Consider the following 20,619-nt stretch of genomic DNA (forward strand, 5'->3'; position numbering starts at 1 on the left):
ACAACATTTAGTAGATATTTTTCTTTTGTTTCTCCCTTATAAAGTTTATCAGATGGTTAACATAAAATAAAAAAGTGCTTTCCAAATGATGCGCTCATTCATAGACATGTAAGCAATGCATGTACACTGGGTTATTTTTTAAACAGAAATCAGTTTGAAATGTTTAGGTTCATTGGTTCTAATGGTAATATGTTTAACTGCCATCTTTTTCATGGAAATGTGAGTTGAGTTGTATAGTTTATATGGATACTGCTGTAATCTACTACTCTAGTAACGTACATTTGTTTGACTCTGACTTCGACTTTGTCTTATTGTACTTGTAGTGATAGTTTATTCATCTCCAGGAGAAGCAAAGCAGGCAGGATTCCTAGTCTTTGATATTGTTCAGTAGCATGAGGGAAATCATGAAATTCAGCATATTGTTCACGCAGGAGCACAAAGGTTTTACTGTAGAATTCATATTCCTGTCATTAACAGCAAAGCAAGGTTGCGGAGGGCACGTGGTAAATGACCTCTCTCTGTCTGAGTGCCGCACGTGTCAAAAAAGGACATCGTATCTTTAAGCCCGTCTCATTCTTAATGAAAACAGTGAGTTGCAACGGCCTCTGATCTTGTGTTTTAGTCAAATAGAACTCTACGCTTGACTGACAGCTCTGATCTAAAGCATTTAAGTGCAAGTTTTGATCTCTCTGCCTTTGATTAAAACTAATGAGCTCATTTAATTCAAAATGGGAATCTCTGATAAGAGAAATAAGGTTGATGTGATTGGATTAGAGAGGCGAATTAAACTCTTAGAGCTGAAGTTTGTGCTTATATAGTGTATTAAAAAACTGTTGGCATATTCCTGTGTGTTAGATGATGAGAAAAATTTCATAGTAATTCATATTTAATCAGAAGAAATGAAATGACTAAATATAACATGGCTCTGCCTTTTCCCCGGAGTGATAAAGGACCAGTTAGATTTTAAATGACATTTAATTCATGTTCTCAGAAAGAAAGAGGGAGGAGAAAAAAAGGGCGAGAGAGAGAGAGAAACGGGGAAATACAGCAGTCCAAACCCATAACCATATGACGGTGTCTATTCTATACTTTTATGTCCCAGGGGTTGATGTAATTCAAACAGATTTTTTTTTTCTTTTTTTTGTGCCTTTAGACAAATTATGACTATAATGGCATCATTTTCATCATTTCTATAAATGGCATCATTTTCATCACAACCAACAATTTGATCCCTAATAAAGATATGCTACATTTGCACAGTCAGCGTTTAGATCGACAAACATTTTGTTAGCAGTTTTAGCTCTCATACTGTCCTGTTCTTACACTAAACCTCCTCTGGTGGCTGTTTGTAACATGTTGAATGTCAAGACAAGTTAAAATGTGCAGTTAATTTGGCTCTAATCAAGCGTGTTACAGCAAATTAGCAGAGCCTTCTTTGTTCGTCAGGTGTCCTTGTATTAAGATCAAGGCTTGAATCTTTTTTTTTTTCATTCCCATCTGGTAAGAGATATATTATAGTATAAAAAATACATTATTTTGTTCACTGTCATTGAAAATTATATATTGTAATTAGAAGCAAAAGCTCTCTGCTTAATTTTCCCATTTCCTATGGAGGCAAATACATCTAACACCATCCTGTTGAGGTTTATTCATTTGCCATGTAGAGTTTAAAGCAATTATCATGTTTGTCGAGGCTCCGCTTCATGCTATTAGTAAATGCAATTAAAACATTGTCAAAGTTTGATTAGCACCTTCCCCCTTATCAGGTTGTGCTGTTTCATTAACTGTCTACCAAGAGATGATAGAACCTCAATGAGAAGATATTACACACCATACTCACTAAAGCAGTCTGATATCTTGCTGTCTCTGTGAGTTGTGTATTGTTTTTTTTGTTGTTGTAATGGGATGTTTGTTTGTTTGTTTCTGCAGTGGAGTCGAACAGCCCTAGTCTTCTGTCGCCGGATAACATTTTAGAACGCTCCTTCTTCATCCGTATGAAATCCACACTCACCAAGAGAGGCGTCCACATCAAGTCCTCTGGATACAAGGTAAGACTTGAACTGGATGATTGTTGGCATGCTCTAAAAGAAACGAAAACTCACTTCACTCTTGTAGTTAATAGTCATAGTTAATGACAGAATTATATATGTGTCACAGCCAAGCCAAATAATTGGCCAATATGTGATGTTTTAAAATAATCTGAATCAAGTAATAGCTGTGCACACTTAACTGATTAACAGAAGTATGAGCTTGCTTTGTCTCATTCCAAAATCTACTTTTCAAGTTCTTTTTTTATCATGCACATTGTTTTAAAAAGTTTTATGTGAATTTTAGTAAATGTTAAGTTTTTTAAACTTTAATTTTAAGTAAACTGAAATTAGATTTTATTCGGTTAGTTCACTCATAAATGAAAATTCTGTCATTAATTACTCCTAACCCTCATGTCGTTCCAAACCCGTAAGACTTTCGTTCATCTTCAGAACACAAATTAAGATATTTTTGATAGAATCTGAGAGCTCTCTGACCCAGTAAGGATCCTTACACAATCAAGGCACAGAAACATAGCAAGGTGATCGGTAAAATAATTCATGTGACATCAGGGGTTCAACTGTAATTTTGCAAAGCTACGAGAATACTTTTTGTGCACAAAGAAAACAATAATAATATAATTTATTCAACAATTCTTATCCCCGAGTTACCATCTTCTGCCATTTTTGGAGAGTACCCCAGAACATAAACAATGTTCATTACGTTGATTACATTCAGCATGCACGCACTATCTACTTGTTATTTTCTTTGGACACAAAAAGTATTCTCGTAGCTTTGTAAAATTACGGTTGAACCCCTGATGTCACATGAATTATTTTACCGATGTCCTTGCTACGTTTCTGTGCGTTGATCGTAATAGTATCCTTGCTGTCTGTGGGAGGGTCAGAGAGCTCTCAGATTCTATCAAAAATATCTTAATTTGTGTTCCGAAGATGAACGAAGGTCTTGCAGGTTTGGAACAACATGAGGGTTAGGAGTAATTAATGACAGAATTTTCTTTTTTGGGTAAACTAGCCCTTTAAATTGAACAAAAGTGGTGATAATGAAGTTTTTTGTTTTTTTTAGAAGTTTATTTTATTAAATTATTTTCTTTTGTATTCATCAAAAAATCCTGGAAAATAATGCATCAGATTTCACAAAAATATGAAGCAGAACTGTTTTCAACATTGATAATGAAAAGAAATTATTCCTGAGCAACAAGTCAGCATGTTAGATTGATTTCTGAGAGATCATGTGACACTGAAGACTAGCGTAATGATGCTGAAAATTCAGCTCTGCATGACAAGAATAAGTTACATTTTAAAATGTATTCAAATAAAAACAAACAGTTATTTTAAATTGTAATAACATTTCACAAAGTTACTGTTTTTACCGTATTATTTTACTGTATTAAATGCTGCTTTAGTGAGCATTAGTGACTTGATATTCCAAAAACATTACAAACCCCAAACTTTGAACAGTAATGTATTCTGGAACAATTAATAATTTGTGTACTATGCGCTTTTTGCACTTTGTGCAGTCATAGACAATACCACTGATACAGCAGATCACTGAATGCTGTACATTTAGTATCAATCGGATTGTAAACAGAGAAGTGGATGATTGTTTGGATGTGTCTTTGAGTGAACGATCCAAACCCCCTGCTGCATCCATCTGGACGCAGATTTGATGCAAATAAGCGTGAAGTCGGGGAGCGCACTAACCCATAGCATAAATATTCACGCATGCACATTCGCATACATTACCGGCCAGACAAGGACACTTCATATTGCATTTACACCAAATTAAGTCAATATTTGTGTTGTTACATAATACAAAAGTATGAATTTTGCATACGATGCGCCGGCATTAGGTGATAGGTGCGAGGCGGCAGAAAGCGAAGCGCGGCACACATCATGGCTGTTTATATCTCCTCTTCACTCTGGAGGTCAAATCAAAGTGAATTCTTCTCCAGCCTAAACCAGTCTTTTCTTTTTTTTCCAAGGCGTCTCGGCCCCGGCTCAGTTAATGCACTCATGTAAAAGCTCTCTATCATTACTTGTGCTGTATCGCATTTCAAAAGCACTCCAGAGAATCCCTTGGAACAGATGAATCTTATTTCTTATGTATACCTATTCTATATTCACCGATGCAGTGATGGGGGGGGGGTGGAGAGAGAGAGAGAGAGCATTGTGTGCTGAACCATGAATTATAAAAATTGATCCCTTTGTTATGTTGGCTTGTATTAAATTGAGATATGCTATGCAGCTGCCTCTTGCTGCGGCCGCGGTGAACCCTTGCCATGTCAGTTTGCATTTAGCAGCCTGAGCATATTTAATGTTTTGCCAGAGCTTATGATGTTCTTGCCAAGAGCACTCCTGCAGCAATTCACCGGCGAGTCTCTCTTTGTGGCAATTACTTCAAAAGTTGTATCTTCCAACTAACTTTTTGATGCCCCTCGCTTTGGGCTTGGAATCATTTCCATTGTGTATGCTTTTAATGCGGCTCAGTGTTTATTTATTGAAAGACCCAGTGTTGTACTTATGTAGAGATGGATGTGTGTTGTGGAGGCAATGTGTGTTTTGCACAGGCTGCGACTCTCTGTTGTGCCGCTCTGTTTGTGAGAATTCGTGCATGGGTTTGATATCGGCCATAATTGGACATCACCTTCTGATCGCGGCGTGCTGTGATGTCTTACTGAAGCTTGGCAACAACTGCATCAAGTGCGTTTGCGACTGCCAGTGTTTCTGTCTGATGCACGCTCGTGTCGCAATAACACACACTGATCGAAGAGCAGAAACACACTTTATGCCACCTCTCAGTCTCATTTCTCCAAGAATACCTATTCAGAAAGGTGTTTTAATGGCCTGATTTTAATTGAGAGATTAGATGAAATGTTTGTGCTTTAAAAAATTAATTAAGGACTATTTAAGTAGCTTATGCAACAGCTAGGAATAAAATGTTACCCCGGACCACAAAACCAGTCAAAAGGGTAAATTTTGTGAAATTGAGATTTAGACTTCATCTTTTCAAATGACTGGTTTCAAATAGTAGTAAAAATGCTGCTTTAAAATAGACACTTTCACTTATATATTTATATCAATTTAAACCTAAAATCTATAAAAATAAATAAATAAATAAAAAAGTCATATCATTTGTCAGCTACTCAACTATTAATTCTAGGTAAGTTTGGAAAAAGGAAATATCAAGCATTTTGATTGTTCAAATTTAAGCCCAAAGTAAACTCTGCTTAAAAAATGATTTCATGACTGAATGTGACATCATTGAACTTTCCAGTCGTCTTTAATTGGCCCCTGATTTGAGATGGCTTTTGAATTCTGTGAAAGTTCGATCAAACTCTCAACTCTACACCAGGAGAGTCACTCTTTTTTAGTGACTGTGGCAGTCCATCATTCCTGGGGTTTGGATTTGCTTGTCCCTCAGCGGAAACGTACAAAGCATCAAAGAGCCCCACCGGCCTGAGCACTCGGTGACTTCGGGGCCGAGACTGTCTATATGAATGATGCTAATAGCATCTCACCGATCTCTGAGGTGAACCAATGAAAGGATAGTGTCAGAAGTTTAAAACACTACAAAAACAATCCCCTCCAGGTTTCCCTGGGTGATTAAAATGGACGGATCCAAAAAAGAACATCGTTGCCGATCTAGTCAATACATCCTCTGGGCAAAACGAGCTACAAAAGACTTTAAAGCATTACAAACTTTAAAGCCAGCGAAAAAGTAATTAGTTCCTCTGCCTTTGTTATCTCTCGATTATTTCAGAGGGAAATGGTGCTTTTTGTGTTTTTAATATTCCATGAACATGTACATAACGGGTACAAGAACCTGAGAATCTTGGTTTGGTTCTTGGTCAAGTGTACACTAGTATGCAAAGTACATATTGGATTATCAAAGAGCTCAGTTGTCATCTTACATGACTTCATCTGGTTTATTTTCTGTTATATTTATACTGTGGTTGGATACTTTACTGAAGAATGTGAATGTAATTCAGAAGACAATTGCATTTGATCTATTTTTAATTTTCCGCTTTGTGTCCTCTTCAAGTTATCCACATTACGGGCAGGCTGCGGATAAGAATGACATTAACACACAGTCGTTCGGTACCCAATCAAATCATGGGCATGGTTGTAGTGGCACATGCACTTCCTCCACCAACCATCAATGAGGTTCGGATCGACTGCCAGATGTTTGTTACACGGGTCAACATGGATCTCAACATCGTCTACTGTGAAAACAGGTAACACTCTTTATATTATATATTATTACATAAATATGGGCAATGATTTAAGCCTAATGTTAAGCTCTAAGAGGGCAACAATTTCACACTGTATTTGCACAATCTTATTTTGCAAAGCTTATATGCACTGTTTAATATAAGCCTAGTACTGTGTGCAGTTTGATGTAAGAGATTTTCTATCTGCCCAAAAGAATGATAAACGGTGAAAAAGAATTTCAATTTCGGCTGCTTAGAGTTAAAATGTGACATTATTGTAGAACTGAAGGATCAGCGGGTGAAAATGTGTTTTGCAAGAAAGGACAATCAGCCACCCAGTAATGTTCATGTGCAGTTCATTATGGAGCAGATAGCGATGAGTTCTGCTTAAACGCAATCCCAGAATGACCTTGTTTCAACATCTATCGCTCGTTTGAAAAGCCAGCCAAGAAAAAAACCCTCTTTTGTACTTACAAAACATCTGTGGTTCCACTGCTGCCCCATAAAATGAGAACATCTTAATTTGGCCTGGCTTGAAAGGAAATATCATATTAGTTTTATTTATATCTCCGGGATTGAAGTCATCCCAGTGTCTGCTAAAATTTTTACCACTCCCCTGCACTTAACATATTTATGAGAGAATGGAATCGGGCCAAGTCTATAGCGGAGTTATCATCACAGCAAAAGCCTGCTTTAAAATGAAGGTGGATAGAGATCGAATGGCCGTTTTTTTTTTAAACTGGCCATGTTCTCTGATCCGTGTAGAGAAGGACTGCACAGAGGTTAGAGTCGAATAATGTTTTGAAATGTGCTGTTAATAGTATTTGCCCAACTTAAAGGTATCTCATGGTTTTAACCACCTGTTTTGGTCAAATTTTCAATACTTCTGTGATAATTGCATTTAGATTCAGCAAGCAGTTGGTAGAGCTACAGTAGGTCAGAAAATATTACGTCTATAATGAAAACAGGCTGACAGCTTGCCATCACAGATGGAAACTTTTTTAATGAACAAAATCTGGTGCAATATATATTTAGCTTACAGAAGGGCTGGGAAATCAGAATCTCCTTATCAGTGAGGTTGACTAGAAACCAATAAGGTCTTTGTCCTATTTTAATGTCATTGACTGGAAAGAGATAATATCCCACAGTAAGATCTGATTGGTTTCTTTTTGGTGGGCTGCTCAGCTTTCCTTATTGATATGGCCATTACACTATAAAATTGATTTTATACATATTATGTAAATAAAAAAAGATAATTGGAGTATGTTTTACAAGAAACTTTTTACAATTTCAATTTTTCTACTTCAAACTTTAACGTGTAATTCAGTGTGTTACTTGCTGTTTCTTTGTAATTATTTGTCAAATTTACCAGCAATTTCTAAATGAAAATTGTTTCAAAGTAAATCCTACACAAAATAGTTTTAGTGTAGCTTCATTGGATCAGAACAGCGGAGGAACCTGATTGGTTCTGACAAATAGCTAATATTGAAGTCATTTTCTCAGCTGTTGCTAATGATATTACATTATGACATCAAAGTCATCATGAAATGCCAACTGCAACCCTTTTTCCATTTAAAAACTTTTTCCATTTTTCAATGCACAAAACAGATGTCTCGATTTAAGAGAATATTCTGAATATAACTGAACTACAAAAATTGTTTAAAAATAGTGCAAAAGGGGGGGAAATGGTGTCAATTTTGATTTTTATGCTGAAATAAACCTTTTCTAGAATCAGCGACTACATGGACCTGGCACCTGTCGACATCGTAGGGAAGAGATGTTATCACTTCATTCACGCAGAGGACGTGGAAGGCATTCGGCAAAGCCATTTAGACCGTGAGTATCTGCTCCGAAATCCATCCAATCAATCTGTGCAGCCACCCAACAGTGCCAAAAACTAGAGGATGGTTGTTAAAGAGCAAGATTCAGTGTCCTTACATGCTTTAGCAGGACTCATTGATCATTGGTCAATGACATCCTGAGAGCACGCTGTGTTACGTGCCAAAGCTGGTGTAATGTGTTCGCTGCAGCACTTCAGCGTAATGGGACAGCAGTGTGACAGGCAAGATTATCCATGCTAGTGCTTCTTCTCATAACTGTCCATGAAGAACCGCTTCCCTCTGCCAGACGGTTTGACGAGTGCGTGTCTTCCAAACAAGCCCCGTATCGCTCGCGAGGTACAGAATCTTGGGTCATTGGACAGTCTTACACATTTCACTCCTCTTTTCAGGTTAAGTTGCTCCTCTCATTGTACAGGCGCCACATTTCAAGCGCATTTTTATGTCATGTAGTATTCATCTGGGCCAATCCGCCTCTGCAGAGACCTTTAAAGGTTCCTCAACCTTTTGCATGCTCTGCTTTCATCGCGCTCGGCAGGAGGGCCGCTGACCGTCTGGAGGAACGTTCATGCTTTTTGAATATCCTAAATCATCTGTTAAGTGTGTTTTGGCAGCACACCTTTCCCGCTCCCCTCCACCACGATGGCAGAAATTCAAAACGTCATTGAGAGCAGCGTAGCGTTTCATACAGTAAATGTGTGCGCTGCTCTACTGCAGGCAGGTTGCCATTATTTAAGTAGTGAGGGTTGAGGCACAGGAAGAGGAGGAGGAGGGGGATAAATCCCTCGTTTTATTAGGTGTTTGCAGAGGAGGGCGGGTGTCCTTGGGGCTGGCGAGGGAATTTGGAGCTGTCTGATTAGATATTGGGAGTTCAACTGAATTAGAGCGCAATTACCACTGTATTGCACTGTCCCTTTGCCTTAAAAAGCCACCAGATTGGGTCCATTAGACCTTGATTTGAAACCCAGTGGAGGCAGAGGAGAGAGGACCGAAACCCTGGATTGCATTGATAGTGGAGAGAGAGAAAGAGACGGTGTGAAAGGAGAGAGAGAGATAGACACAAAGAGAGGACTGCACATCCCCAGCTACCCCTGGCTTTCTAACCATCTATTACGCATTAGCGTGGCGGCAATCAACATAAATCTAGCCGCACTGCAAATGGCTGGCTGTGTCGCTACAGTAGAGAGTGGATAGGGTTCTGTTCCTGCATTTTACTTTGCACATTCATGCTCGGTCTGATAAAATGTGGTTAACTGGTTGAAACGGTGTTTGAAAATGTTACTGTAATCATAATTCAAAGAACTTAAACTGAGATTAAGCAATGCTTTTTTTTATGTTAATGTTCACATAAATGTTAAACTAAAATGCAGGATACTAACAAAAAGTAGCTAATGGCAGTGAATCTATTCATGAGGCAGTGTACATGCACAATCATACACTGATTATGCTGAATAACCTGCCAACATTTAAGGTCATGTAAATGCATGAAACTATTTTCTTATACCTGGTAAAAGTCAAACAGTTTATGCAAAATACGATGGGCACATCTGTATTTTTTCAGCATAAAAAAAAAAACAAATTCCATGTTTCATGTAAACTTTGTTTTTTAGGAAAACCATATTTTGATAGTTATTAGCGTCTTTTTGTTATGTATGTAATTGCCCCTAGTGTCAATGCAAATAAATAACCATTAGATATTATTGATCATTTTTGCACGATAAGAGCTATTTTATCTAGTGCATGGATAATTAAAAACTGCATTATCTCACCAATTCACACCAGATACTACACCTATAACTAATAAAACTAAAAATATATATATAAAAATGGGTTAAATTGATTCAGTAAATTCCTTCAAATGAGAGAATAGTTTAAGAAAGTGTTCAATTATTGCTAATTATTGCTTCTGTCACACTACTACTCGATACTTTTAGTTAGTTACTAAAAAATCCTAGCACAGCTAAATGCATTATAATGATCTATCAAAGCCAGATCTTCAGGTGTCTGCATGAACATGACGCGCGTGACTAAGGAGCAGTCACACCGATCTCCCGCTGATTGCTAATCAGACACTGATATCAGATCACACAGGGCCATCAGATTGGCTAGAGCCTGGGATAAGAGGGATGATGTCAGTCTGGTCAAATCTCTCTGCTGCAGATCCAGTGACGTGTGCGTGGAGAAGACGTTCCTTTGGCTTGAGTGCATGTAGTGTTCTTTATGAGTTGCAATGTATGATATATTACAGATGCATACTGCAGAGTTCATAGGCCACTGCTCAAGTGTTCAAGGGCCCGATAAAGCGTTTAAAGCAGATCTGTTAAAATTAAGCACCTTGACCTAGGGTTGCTTAAAGAGTTGTTTATGGTCCCCTATAAAATGGGTAGTTTCTGGCCTTTAAAGTGCATGATTGAAAAATGCTGATAGGTATAAGAATTTTTTATTGATCATAATGTTCATTTAATTCATATCACTGTTGCTGCCTTTTCAATCAAAACAATAAGGCATTGTTTTTTAACTAGAGTAAATTCTCTATAGTGTACGGTCTCTTGTGGCCTATTTCTTTAACTTCTGTTTGGACATATTAAAACATGAACTGTCATTCTATTTGTGTAATGGTTTAATTTGAGATTTGTATCTGTGAAAAACAAATAGCTCTGGTTTATCGAAGAAAAATTAGAAAGCCGACTGTTGGTGCTCATGAAGCCTTTGAGAGCAGGTGTTTTATATGGGCAGAAATGCATTGTGACAGCTCTGACCTCACCTGTGTCAGCTTCCAAACAGGACCAACATGGCTTAAATTAATAAAAGACGCTGTGTTACACGACTACGCATAATACTCAACGCATAAATGCTCCGCGGGTGTGTGTGTGTGTGTATCTGCTTTTACCAGCTGAGAAAGAGAGCGAGAGGGAGACAGAGGTGGGAAACGATGGCTCACAGAAGTGTGGAGAAACCCCAGGAGACTGAAGCTCTGTGCCTGAAGGCAGACTACAAGAGCCGGTCTCTGAAGAGTAGTTCAAACTGACTTTAATGAAAAACTCCCTTCACTCCTTATTGTGCTTGAAGATAGACTCCACAGCTGCGGAAAAATACACCTGCTCTAACACCCATCGCCTGTACCATTGACAGTGTTTCTTCAGGTTTCTTCCACAATGGATTCAGAGTAAATATAAAATAGATGTTTCTGTTAGTCTGTATTCATGGATATGCTGCATTTATGTCAGCAGTGATTCATTTGCATGTCATTTTACTTAGTTTTTAGCTGTTTGCACCAGTTTAGCCAACCAGCTCTAACTTGTTTTACAACTATCTCAAGCAGTTTGGATTAGCACATACCCAGAAACAGCCAGCTTTGACCAGCTAGAAACTGGTTTTATCCGGATTTTACAGCACAAAAACACCAGCAAATGATTGCATCCTTACTTGCAGTTGTTCCAAAATGCCTTGAAACTGTGATGATGCTTTGAAAACAATGATCCCAGGTGTAATTTCACTTCTCGCCGCTTCTCTAAATGGCCAAGGCGTTTACTTCCTCCGCTGGTGAAGTTTCGCCATTAGATCCAAAGAATACAAGTTAAAAACATCCAATTCACTTGTCCAGCCAAACCCTGCCCGGGTGCCGCAGATTTGCGTGTCTGCTCTCTCATTCATAAAAGGCTTGTCTTTACAATAATACCCCAGTGGACTGCAAGGACTTTTCCATAAAGCAATTTCACGGGTGTAAATTACTTACTTTATATGACAGTGACACCCTCCACCCCTTCTGCTGGAAGTGAGGCCACGCTGGGTAAAGGGTATCTGAAAGGTAGCTGCTATTATGGAAGGGATCCAAGTGATTTAACAGAACTGAAGGACAGAGGCCCTGGCGCAGAGAGAGTGAGCAAGAGAGATAGAATGAGAAAGAACGGAAGTAGAGAGGGAGAGAGAGTGCGAGACCGTCCTGCAGGCTTGCCCGAGGCTCCAGGAGAAGGCAGGCAGATTAAAGAGGCCGTATTCCTTTTAAAGCCTCCGAAAGCAGCCAACGACTCCTGCACCGGAAAATAAAAAGAAGGATACAGAAAGAGAGAGAGAGAAAGAGGTGGCTTCATTACCACTAAATCAATAACTCAAGAAGCCCCTGATTGATTTAATGACAGCGTAACTGAAAGGGGGTTAAAAAATAAGCCTCACCTGTACAGACGTGGTGCCGGGTGGAGCCAAGGGGGCCAGCACATCAAATGCAATGCAGATGAGATCAGCTCATCAGGTTGAAAGGCAGAGGGAAAAATGTCCTAGAACTTGTAAACCGTAATGAGGGTTTAAAGGGACCGCTCGGACTCGCATGTTCACAGACGGAGGGGAAGAATCACTCTGTATGTATGACAAGATTTTATATACTGGAGTTGTATAATGCTTTGATTCGGTTTCAATTTAATGTGCTTTATTGGTACAACAAATAGCTCTACATTTTGAATGGCCAAGGTATTTGCAACTTAGCTGTGTACAATGAAAATGGTGCAGGATATCTATTTATCTGTCTGTCATTAACTTTCGTAGTTAATGAAGTTGTTTTTATGGAATATTTTCCATAGCAGTTCTTTCTTTTGTCTTCAGTTCTGTCATTTCAGATGTGAAGTATGTTTTTGTCCAGCACTTTTCTTACATTCCATGTATACTGAACCATAGATTCTCAGTAGCATGTAAACTTTGTTGAAGAGAGTGAAGGTCAGTCAAGGGTATGCTCACTGGCCACATCGAAAAAGTCAGATAAACAACTCTTGGCTTTTTGTCTCAATTTTCTGGAGTTAGAGCTTAGTTTTACATTTATTGGTACAGAAAGCAGTCGGTGAACTAAAGTCAATTATCGGAGCCTTTGGGACGGCTTCTTAAACAATGCTATTAGTCTGTAATGATTTTAATTACTAGACTTATTCTTATATAAATCATCCTTCTCAATGGACTCTTTTTATGGAATGGACTATTTGTAGCTGTAATTAAACCCAGAATCTGAATTTACTACCATGCTAAGATTCAGACTGTTTCTGTTTTGCAGAACAATGATTAATGCAAATTCATATTATTTGAGATCACCATTTAGCGCTTAATTTAGCCAAAATTATCATGTCTTCACATGAATAGTCTTAGACAAGGACACAATTACAGAGCCTTTAGCAAACAGTCACAGCTCCCTCTGCTGGGCCTTTAAGATTAATAGTGTTCAAGAAGATAATACAGTATCTTTCAAATTAAATAATGGATAGGTTTGTGCTTTACCTGGTCACACGGAAGGCAGATATTATGTTTAATATTATTTGCTGTTGTTGTAATTAAACCTGAGTGTATGTAAAATTTTAATATATCACATTGTTCACTATATCTCCTTTTTCCTCTTCCGCCTCCTTTCTTTCCTGGTATACTATCCTCTTTCTGTTCCATAGTGATGAATAAAGGTCAGTGTGTGACAAAGTATTACCGCTGGATTCAGAAAAATGGAGGTTATATCTGGATCCAGTCCAGTGCCACAATTGCAATCAACGCCAAGAATGCCAACGAGAAAAACATAATCTGGGTCAACTATGTACTCAGGTATACGAGTCTTCTACTTTGATGAAAATGCCATATCTTTAGTTATGTAACGAGATGAAAGTGTTTTCTTTCTTGAGAAACTTAGTAATAGTCTGTTCATCTGTAAGATAAAGGCAAAACAAACTGATCTTCTCAAATTGCAGTGTGATTTCTTACTGCTTTTGGGTCTGTGTACGGGCTTAGAGATCATTAGAATGGTTTGGGCCTCAGTGAATCAATCAGGATGTCTGGAACGTTCTAGAGAAGAGAGTGAAGGATGTTTCACATGTCTGTGAATGATTCTCAGCTGGCAAAGTGAATGACTTGTTTCTTCTAAACGTGTATTTTTTGTGGTTTCTTTTCTAATGGGCAGTAATCCAGAGTACAAAGACACACCCATGGATATCGCACAGCTTCCTAACCTGCCAGAGAAAGCATCAGAGTCCTCGGAAACATCTGATTCTGAATCCGACTCCAAGGAGAACTCTGGTATAGTATCACTCCTTGTCCCATTTCATTGCAGTATGCCACAGAACATTACAGAATAAGTGTAAGGCTGTTGGTTTGATCCCCACAAAGACACGCCACAAGCTGTCCCTTGAGCAGAACACTTAAATCCAGTTCTTCTTGCGCTGAGATTGTTATCCCTGTTTTTGGAACCATTTCTGTTGACATTAAATTCTACAACTTAGACTCTTTACAAACTAGTTGTATAGTAAAGTAACGCTATAAACAACACACTTGAAAGTTTTCTTTGTCTCAAATGTCTTTGTGCAAATGTCTCATCTGAGGGCTCTTGCTGTGTAAAATATCTTAATTTCAATAATTACTGGAAATTATGTAGGACAAGAAAATGTGGTGCTTTCGATATGTCCCTAAAACTGGTGTAAATAGTCAATTAAAACTCCACAGCCAGTTGGAGATATTAATTATACATTCCAAAAGATGAAGTGAGATTCCAGAGATGGTGGAGGATGTGATGAGTGAACAAGGCCGGTTGACAGTCTGGGGAAAGTGCCAACATATTGGCCCCTGGGCATCTCTTCCTGCCGAGCCTTTTGCCAGCCTTCATCACAAAGGTTACAGACTGTGCCAGCTGCAGCTGGACCAAACCATGACCTCTTCTCCTCTCACACTCCCTACCTATCTCTACACCCCGCCTTCTCCTTCTGTCTTTCTGTCTCTTTATGTCTTTTCTCTCTCTCTCCGTGTTTCTCTTCCAATGCAGACATGTTTTTCCTAAGGCCAGAATTTCCAAATCTCTGTGAGATGTATGCCTCACAGTTCTGTTTTCCCCCCTCACTTCTAAATTCATGCACTTTAAAAAAGAAAGAATTTTTAATGTATTAATGATTTCTGATATGTAGTTTGATCTCACCTTGAGCTACCAGAGTCACTTGTTCTGAACAGAATTTGAGTCGACCATGACAAAACTAATTATTAATGACACATAACGTCACATAAGTCACCAGTGGCTAATGCTGTTGCCAAAAATAGAACATCAAAGAGCAATTTATGTCCTTAGTGTAATTGTATCCCGTACTTAAGAAGCATAATATATATCCAACTGGAGCACTTCCAAACTTTAAATGAATACCCTTCACATAAAACCCCTGATAATGTTTATTGAACTATGTTTCTTGTGCAAGAAACCTTACTTTGTCTAATAAACTATGACGTGTATGGAAACCTGTCCTCTAAAACATTTTCTTTCTCCCAGAGACAACGAAAACTCCAAGTCAGATGGGAAGGGCAATCAGTCTTCCGAGAACAGTGAAGATCCAGAGTCAGACAGTAAGAAACAGACGGGCCAGCCACCAGAGCAAGAGATGAGACGACAGGAGGAAGGAGACAGTTCTAGCAATCCAGAAAGTCAGGACAGTGATGATAGTCTGGAACCTTCTGACTGTGAAACTGACCACAAGGAGGGCCGCCTGGGTGGTTTACACATAAAGGTGGAGCGCTATGGTGATGGTGAGGTGGAAGAACTGCAGGACTCACCCTCCTCTTGCTCCTCCTCGGAAGAAGAAGATGAGGTGGAAGATATTGTAAAGAACTGCAACAGTGGAGGAGAGCTGAGTGGGCCCGCAATGAGTAAACACCAGAAGAGAAAGAAGAGGAGAAAAAAGCAGAAATGGGATGGTAGTCGGCAACGTCTCCGTCTGTCTCCCTCGGCGGCTGCTACCCCCAGCCCTGGCAGCCTGGACCCCACCCTTGGAGACCAGCCTCCCCTCCTGCTTCCACCCTCCCCAACCAGTTCCTCTGTGCTGAAGATCAAGACTGAGATGTCAGAACCTATAAACTTTGACAATGACAGCAGCATCTGGAACTACCCACCCAACCGAGAGATCTCCCGCAACGAGTCCCCCTACAGTATGACAAAACCCCACGACACCTTCCCTTCTCCCCCGCCTGCCGGCCTGCAGGTGTCCATCCCGGACTCCGTCCTCACTCCACCTGGTGCCGAGGGTGGAGGAGGCAGCAGAAAGCCCAACTTCAATGGCAACAGTAGCAGCAGCAACAATAACAGTGCCCCCACCTCTGTGTCCAGCGCAACTCCGGGCAGCTTGGTTCCTCCTTCCAGTTCCACCACCGCTGACCCGCTCTCCCCACCTCTCTCAGCCTCACCACGGGACAAGCAGCAGGGTACACCAACCTCCTCCGGTTCACTGCTCTACACCAGTGACCTGGAAGCCCTGCAGAGGTTACAAGCGGGGAACATGGTACTTCCATTGGTGCACAGAGTCACAGGCACACTTGCTGCCACGAGCACTGCTTCCCCGCGAGTCTACACCACTGGAACTATCCGATATGCCCCGGCAGACGTCAGCCTGGCCATGCAGGGCAACCTCCTGCCTAATGCCCACACCGCTGTGAACTTTGTGGATGGGCCCGGCTTTGGCATAGACCCCAAGACGCCCATGGAGATGCTGTACCATCACGTGCACCGGCTCAACATGTCCACCCCCTTTGGGGGTGCGGTCAGCGGAGCCGGCCTCACGCAGGTACCAGCTGCTAATGTCTTCACCACAGCAGAGGGACTTTTCTCCACGCTTCCGTTTCCCGTCTACAGCAATGGCATCCACAACACACAGACTCTGGAGCGCAAGGAGGATTGAAGCAAAACATCGAGACCATATTACTGTGTTCAACTGTGTTAAAAAGACTCTTCTGAGGCAAAAGACTGTGTATCAAAGTTGGGGAAAAGTGAGATGTTATAGCACTTTGAATTTTGAGCAATTGAGCTTGTGTAACTGAAATGAATGGTTTCTCTTCCTGTGTCTTTCTATCTCTTCGAGTTTCTTCTTTCTCGCCTCTTTACACAAGTTCTTGATGACAGTTTCTCTAAACAGACTCATCTCTATTGTAAAGAGTTCCTTTTGAGCCACAGGGAATTCATAGCACTGTAGCGTACGTTTTCTCTGTGGTGAGATATTTGTCCAGAGTATGTAACATCCTCATTAGGATGTCTTAAAGTTATTAGAAAAAGAAAATCGACAAGAAAGGAAACTGTTCATGTTTCTAATGGTATCTTGATGTAATTGAGATTGATGCTGACAAAAGGATGTTACCCTGTTTGATGTAGTTCAAAGGGTTTTACGGTTCTTTCTAAAGGGGGAATAGTATTTTAGAAATAATGCTTTTTCTTCGTTTTTTATAGCTCAACTTAACTTGCAAATCATGCATTTTAAAAAAGCAATTTTAGCCGGGTATTGACCTGTGAGTAGAATGTTACTATAAAATCCCAGGACATGGAACAGGTCAGTGTGAGATTTTTCCAGTTCCATCTTCTGTTTGCAGATCCATGGTGCTATCATTGAGTTACCCTCACTCAGCTGGCTGATGTAGGTACTGTTCCGGAACTCCAGACAAACGGCGGCTTCAGAGCTTTTCCACAGAAAAGTCAAACCTTCAGAAATTATTTTTAAATTAACAGAATTTTTTTTTTTCCTTTAATGTTCATCACTTACCCATGAGCACGGGAGAGTATTTTAACTCAATAAGATTGAGTTTGGAAAGGGATACAGAAAAGTTTGTAAGGGTTTTTTATTTATTTTTTAATTCTTTTTTATCTCTCAGTGCAACTGAGACTAATTTTGCATCATAAACTTTGAAGATGAATGTTAAACTCCAACAGGCTTTGGTCAGCGCTGTTCTTGATTGTTTTGGGGATTTTTTAATATCATTTTTGGCTTAATTGTTTACACTCCCTCTTTAGCTTAAAGCCTGGTGTCCTTTCCGAAATCAGTTCCCCTTCATCCCTTACCCCTTTACTCTCTCTGAAAATCACATATCAAATGGAGATTGTAATAAGGACATGCATTTTCAATCAAAAAAAAAAGTTTTGAAAATCCATTCCTAATTTTTATCCACTGTTGCCAAAAAAAACTTTACTATCACAGTATGGTGTTAAAACACTGTGATTTGATGTAAAAAAAAAAAAAAAAACTAAAGTAATAAAACGGAAGAAAACTGTCACTTCATCCTTTGGCAGCCGTCCATCAAGTCATCTATTACGCAGCGTGATAACCGTAAACTTGTACAATGTGTAAGTGTCATTGGCTGTCAGTCTCCATAGCAACTTAAGTGTGTGTTACTATATGCAGTATATCCTGAGCTAATGTAGCTGTTTTGTCCTTTGTCCTCTCTGTGCTAGTCCGGGCTCGGACGGGGAAACATTGGTTCTCCTTCCAGCCCCCTTGCAGTCTTAGTGAACCAGTGGAGGTTAGTGGATTTTGTGTGGTGGCCTTCCAATGTAGTGTCACCTTTTTTGCTGCTTCCTTTTTGTATGTATTACTTTTTTTCTGTTTCTGCTATTGCTGTGCTGTCGTGTAGTCTACAGACCTCTCTCTCTTCTCAGAGATAAAAGACTCTAAACTAGCTCAAAGGTTTAAGGAGCCATTTTTTGCCACTGAGGAATTCTGGGATTGCAGTTTCCAGCTCAAACGTGATGAGGAATAAATAAAACTGAAGTAGAATTTAGCAGACTGGAACCTTAAAAGCCTCAGATGTGAAACATTCCCAGAGTCCCTTGTGCTTCTCTTGTGCATTGGGTGTATTTCATTGGTTTCCACCAAACCTGTTGACTTCAAGGACCCTGCAACTCACAGGAAATAATAATTAAAAAAAAAGATGACGGTAGTATTTCAGGACAATAAACAATTTTAAAGATTTCTAAAGAGATGAAAAAAATATTTCGCACTATAAAATCTATTTTTATAGGTGTTTTGGAAATGCATGTTTACTAAGTTGATTGTTTGGTTTACTTGATTTTGTTTGGTCCAGCGGCTTTGTCAATGTTTAGTGTTTTTTAGTCTGTCCAGTAAAGGGAAGGGGGGCCTTCGTCTTTTTACCTGAATCAGGCTTCCCCCGACATCAGGAAACTTGTGTCTGTGGTTTCTGTGAAGACGTGTTGTTACTCAAACCCAGGTCATGATGTTAATGTTTTTAAAAATGACAATAACGGGACTCGCTGTCGGAACGGTTGCAGGAGAGCTTGGCGTCACCGCTGCAGGTTAACAGGATCCTAGATTTTAGCATTTTGTACGTAGAGCAGAAGCGGTCGGGACGGGGCTTGGGGGCAGCTCCAAAAACAGACACTGTGGACCAGGAAATACACCCATATGTTACTAACAGAACAGCCGGGCGAGCTGTCTCAATGTATCTGTGTTGTGTCAAAATGATTGCTGGTGATTTAATCTTAAACTAATCTCAGCTGCTGTCAGATAAATAGTGTTTAAAATTACAATATGAGAAATCACTTCATTACCTGTGAAGACTGTGTCTGTGTTTTTAACTATTTCTTGTACAATTATACAGATTCTTTTATGAGGAACGTGGTGCCAAGTAGAAGAATATGGGAGAAAGGGGATTCTCTTAGTATCAGTGTTAACAGTGTTATAAATTCTAAGTACAAACAAATTAAAATATTAAAAAGAAAAAACTATGGTACATTTTTATTTTGGTTTTTGTTTTCAGAGGAAAAAAAGACAAAAAAAAAAACAACTAACTGAAGCTAACTTTGAGTGCCTGGCTTATTTTTTTGGAAACACATTTTTTGTTCATTTACCATGAATAATGCTGCAATTCAAAAATGTACATACTTCATTTTACAACAGGGTTATTTTATACTTCTGTAGGTTTTCATCAGTTAAAGCGACATGTCATACATGGTTGTCTTTCTGTAACAGTTTTTTTACCATCTTACAGGTGCCATATTCATAATAAACTTTTCTTGGATTTGTTACTATCTGGCATCATTTCTTTTACATTCTGTTCATCATAAGTGAATGCCGAACATCAGTGATTATTCTTTGCGTTCCAACTTTCCTGTTTCTTTATGTTTGTTCTTTCCCTCCTATGTTTTCCTCCCGGTCTATAGTTTTGGTTAATGTAGCCTTTTTTAGTTACCTACAGGTTTCAGGTAAGGGAATATCAAAATATTCCCATGTAGCCCTGCTGACTTTTGCTTCCACATACAATGAATGGCAATCCAGTGCACTTGTACCAGGGCCTTTGTTTTTGACAGTGAATCTCCTTTACGTTGGACAGAATCTCACGGGTATTTCTGACATGTTTTTCCACCTCACGGTATCCTCACCAGGTTTTCAATTAGCAGGAATATTTCAATCTGTGTCTTCTATTATACTGATCTCACTGTAACTTCCTACGGCAAAGCTAAATAAAAGGGGAAAAATGCTTCCTTTTAAAAGTGTTTTACTTTAGCTCTTTTTCGACAATGTTAGGCATTGCTCTGTGAAAACAGACTATTTTTATTGCTCAGAGGAGTGAATCAGGATATTCAAGAAGAAGAATGTTTGGAGTGAAGGAATTTGATTGAATCCATTGGGAACTGATTAGATTTCCAAAGAGCAAAGTGGTCAAGGTTGGCCAGGAAAGATAAAAACAAAGTAAAGTTTTTTCAGTGGCAGAAAAAGTTAATTTATTTTCTTTTTTTTTTTTTCTCTTATT

General features: G+C 39.3%; 1 protein-coding gene across 3 annotated transcripts in view; it reads left to right on the forward strand.

Annotated features, from left to right (window-relative positions):
• Window positions 1-20,347, forward strand: part of LOC109048378 (neuronal PAS domain-containing protein 3-like) — a 407,723-nt gene extending 387,376 nt beyond the window's left edge. For all 3 annotated transcript variants that reach the window (XM_042743215.1, XM_042743217.1, XM_042743216.1), the window contains 6 exons: window positions 1,930-2,048; window positions 6,093-6,286; window positions 7,992-8,098; window positions 13,521-13,668; window positions 14,021-14,136; window positions 15,370-20,347. In XM_042743215.1, the coding sequence (XP_042599149.1) occupies window positions 1,930-2,048; window positions 6,093-6,286; window positions 7,992-8,098; window positions 13,521-13,668; window positions 14,021-14,136; window positions 15,370-16,766 (2,081 nt within the window). In that variant the 3' untranslated portion in view covers window positions 16,767-20,347. The remainder of the gene's footprint in view (window positions 1-1,929; window positions 2,049-6,092; window positions 6,287-7,991; window positions 8,099-13,520; window positions 13,669-14,020; window positions 14,137-15,369) is intronic.
• Window positions 20,348-20,619: the final 272 nt, after the last annotated feature.

The sequence above is a fragment of the Cyprinus carpio genome, chromosome B17 (genome assembly GCF_018340385.1).
Source record: "Cyprinus carpio isolate SPL01 chromosome B17, ASM1834038v1, whole genome shotgun sequence".
NCBI lineage: Eukaryota > Metazoa > Chordata > Actinopteri > Cypriniformes > Cyprinidae > Cyprinus > Cyprinus carpio.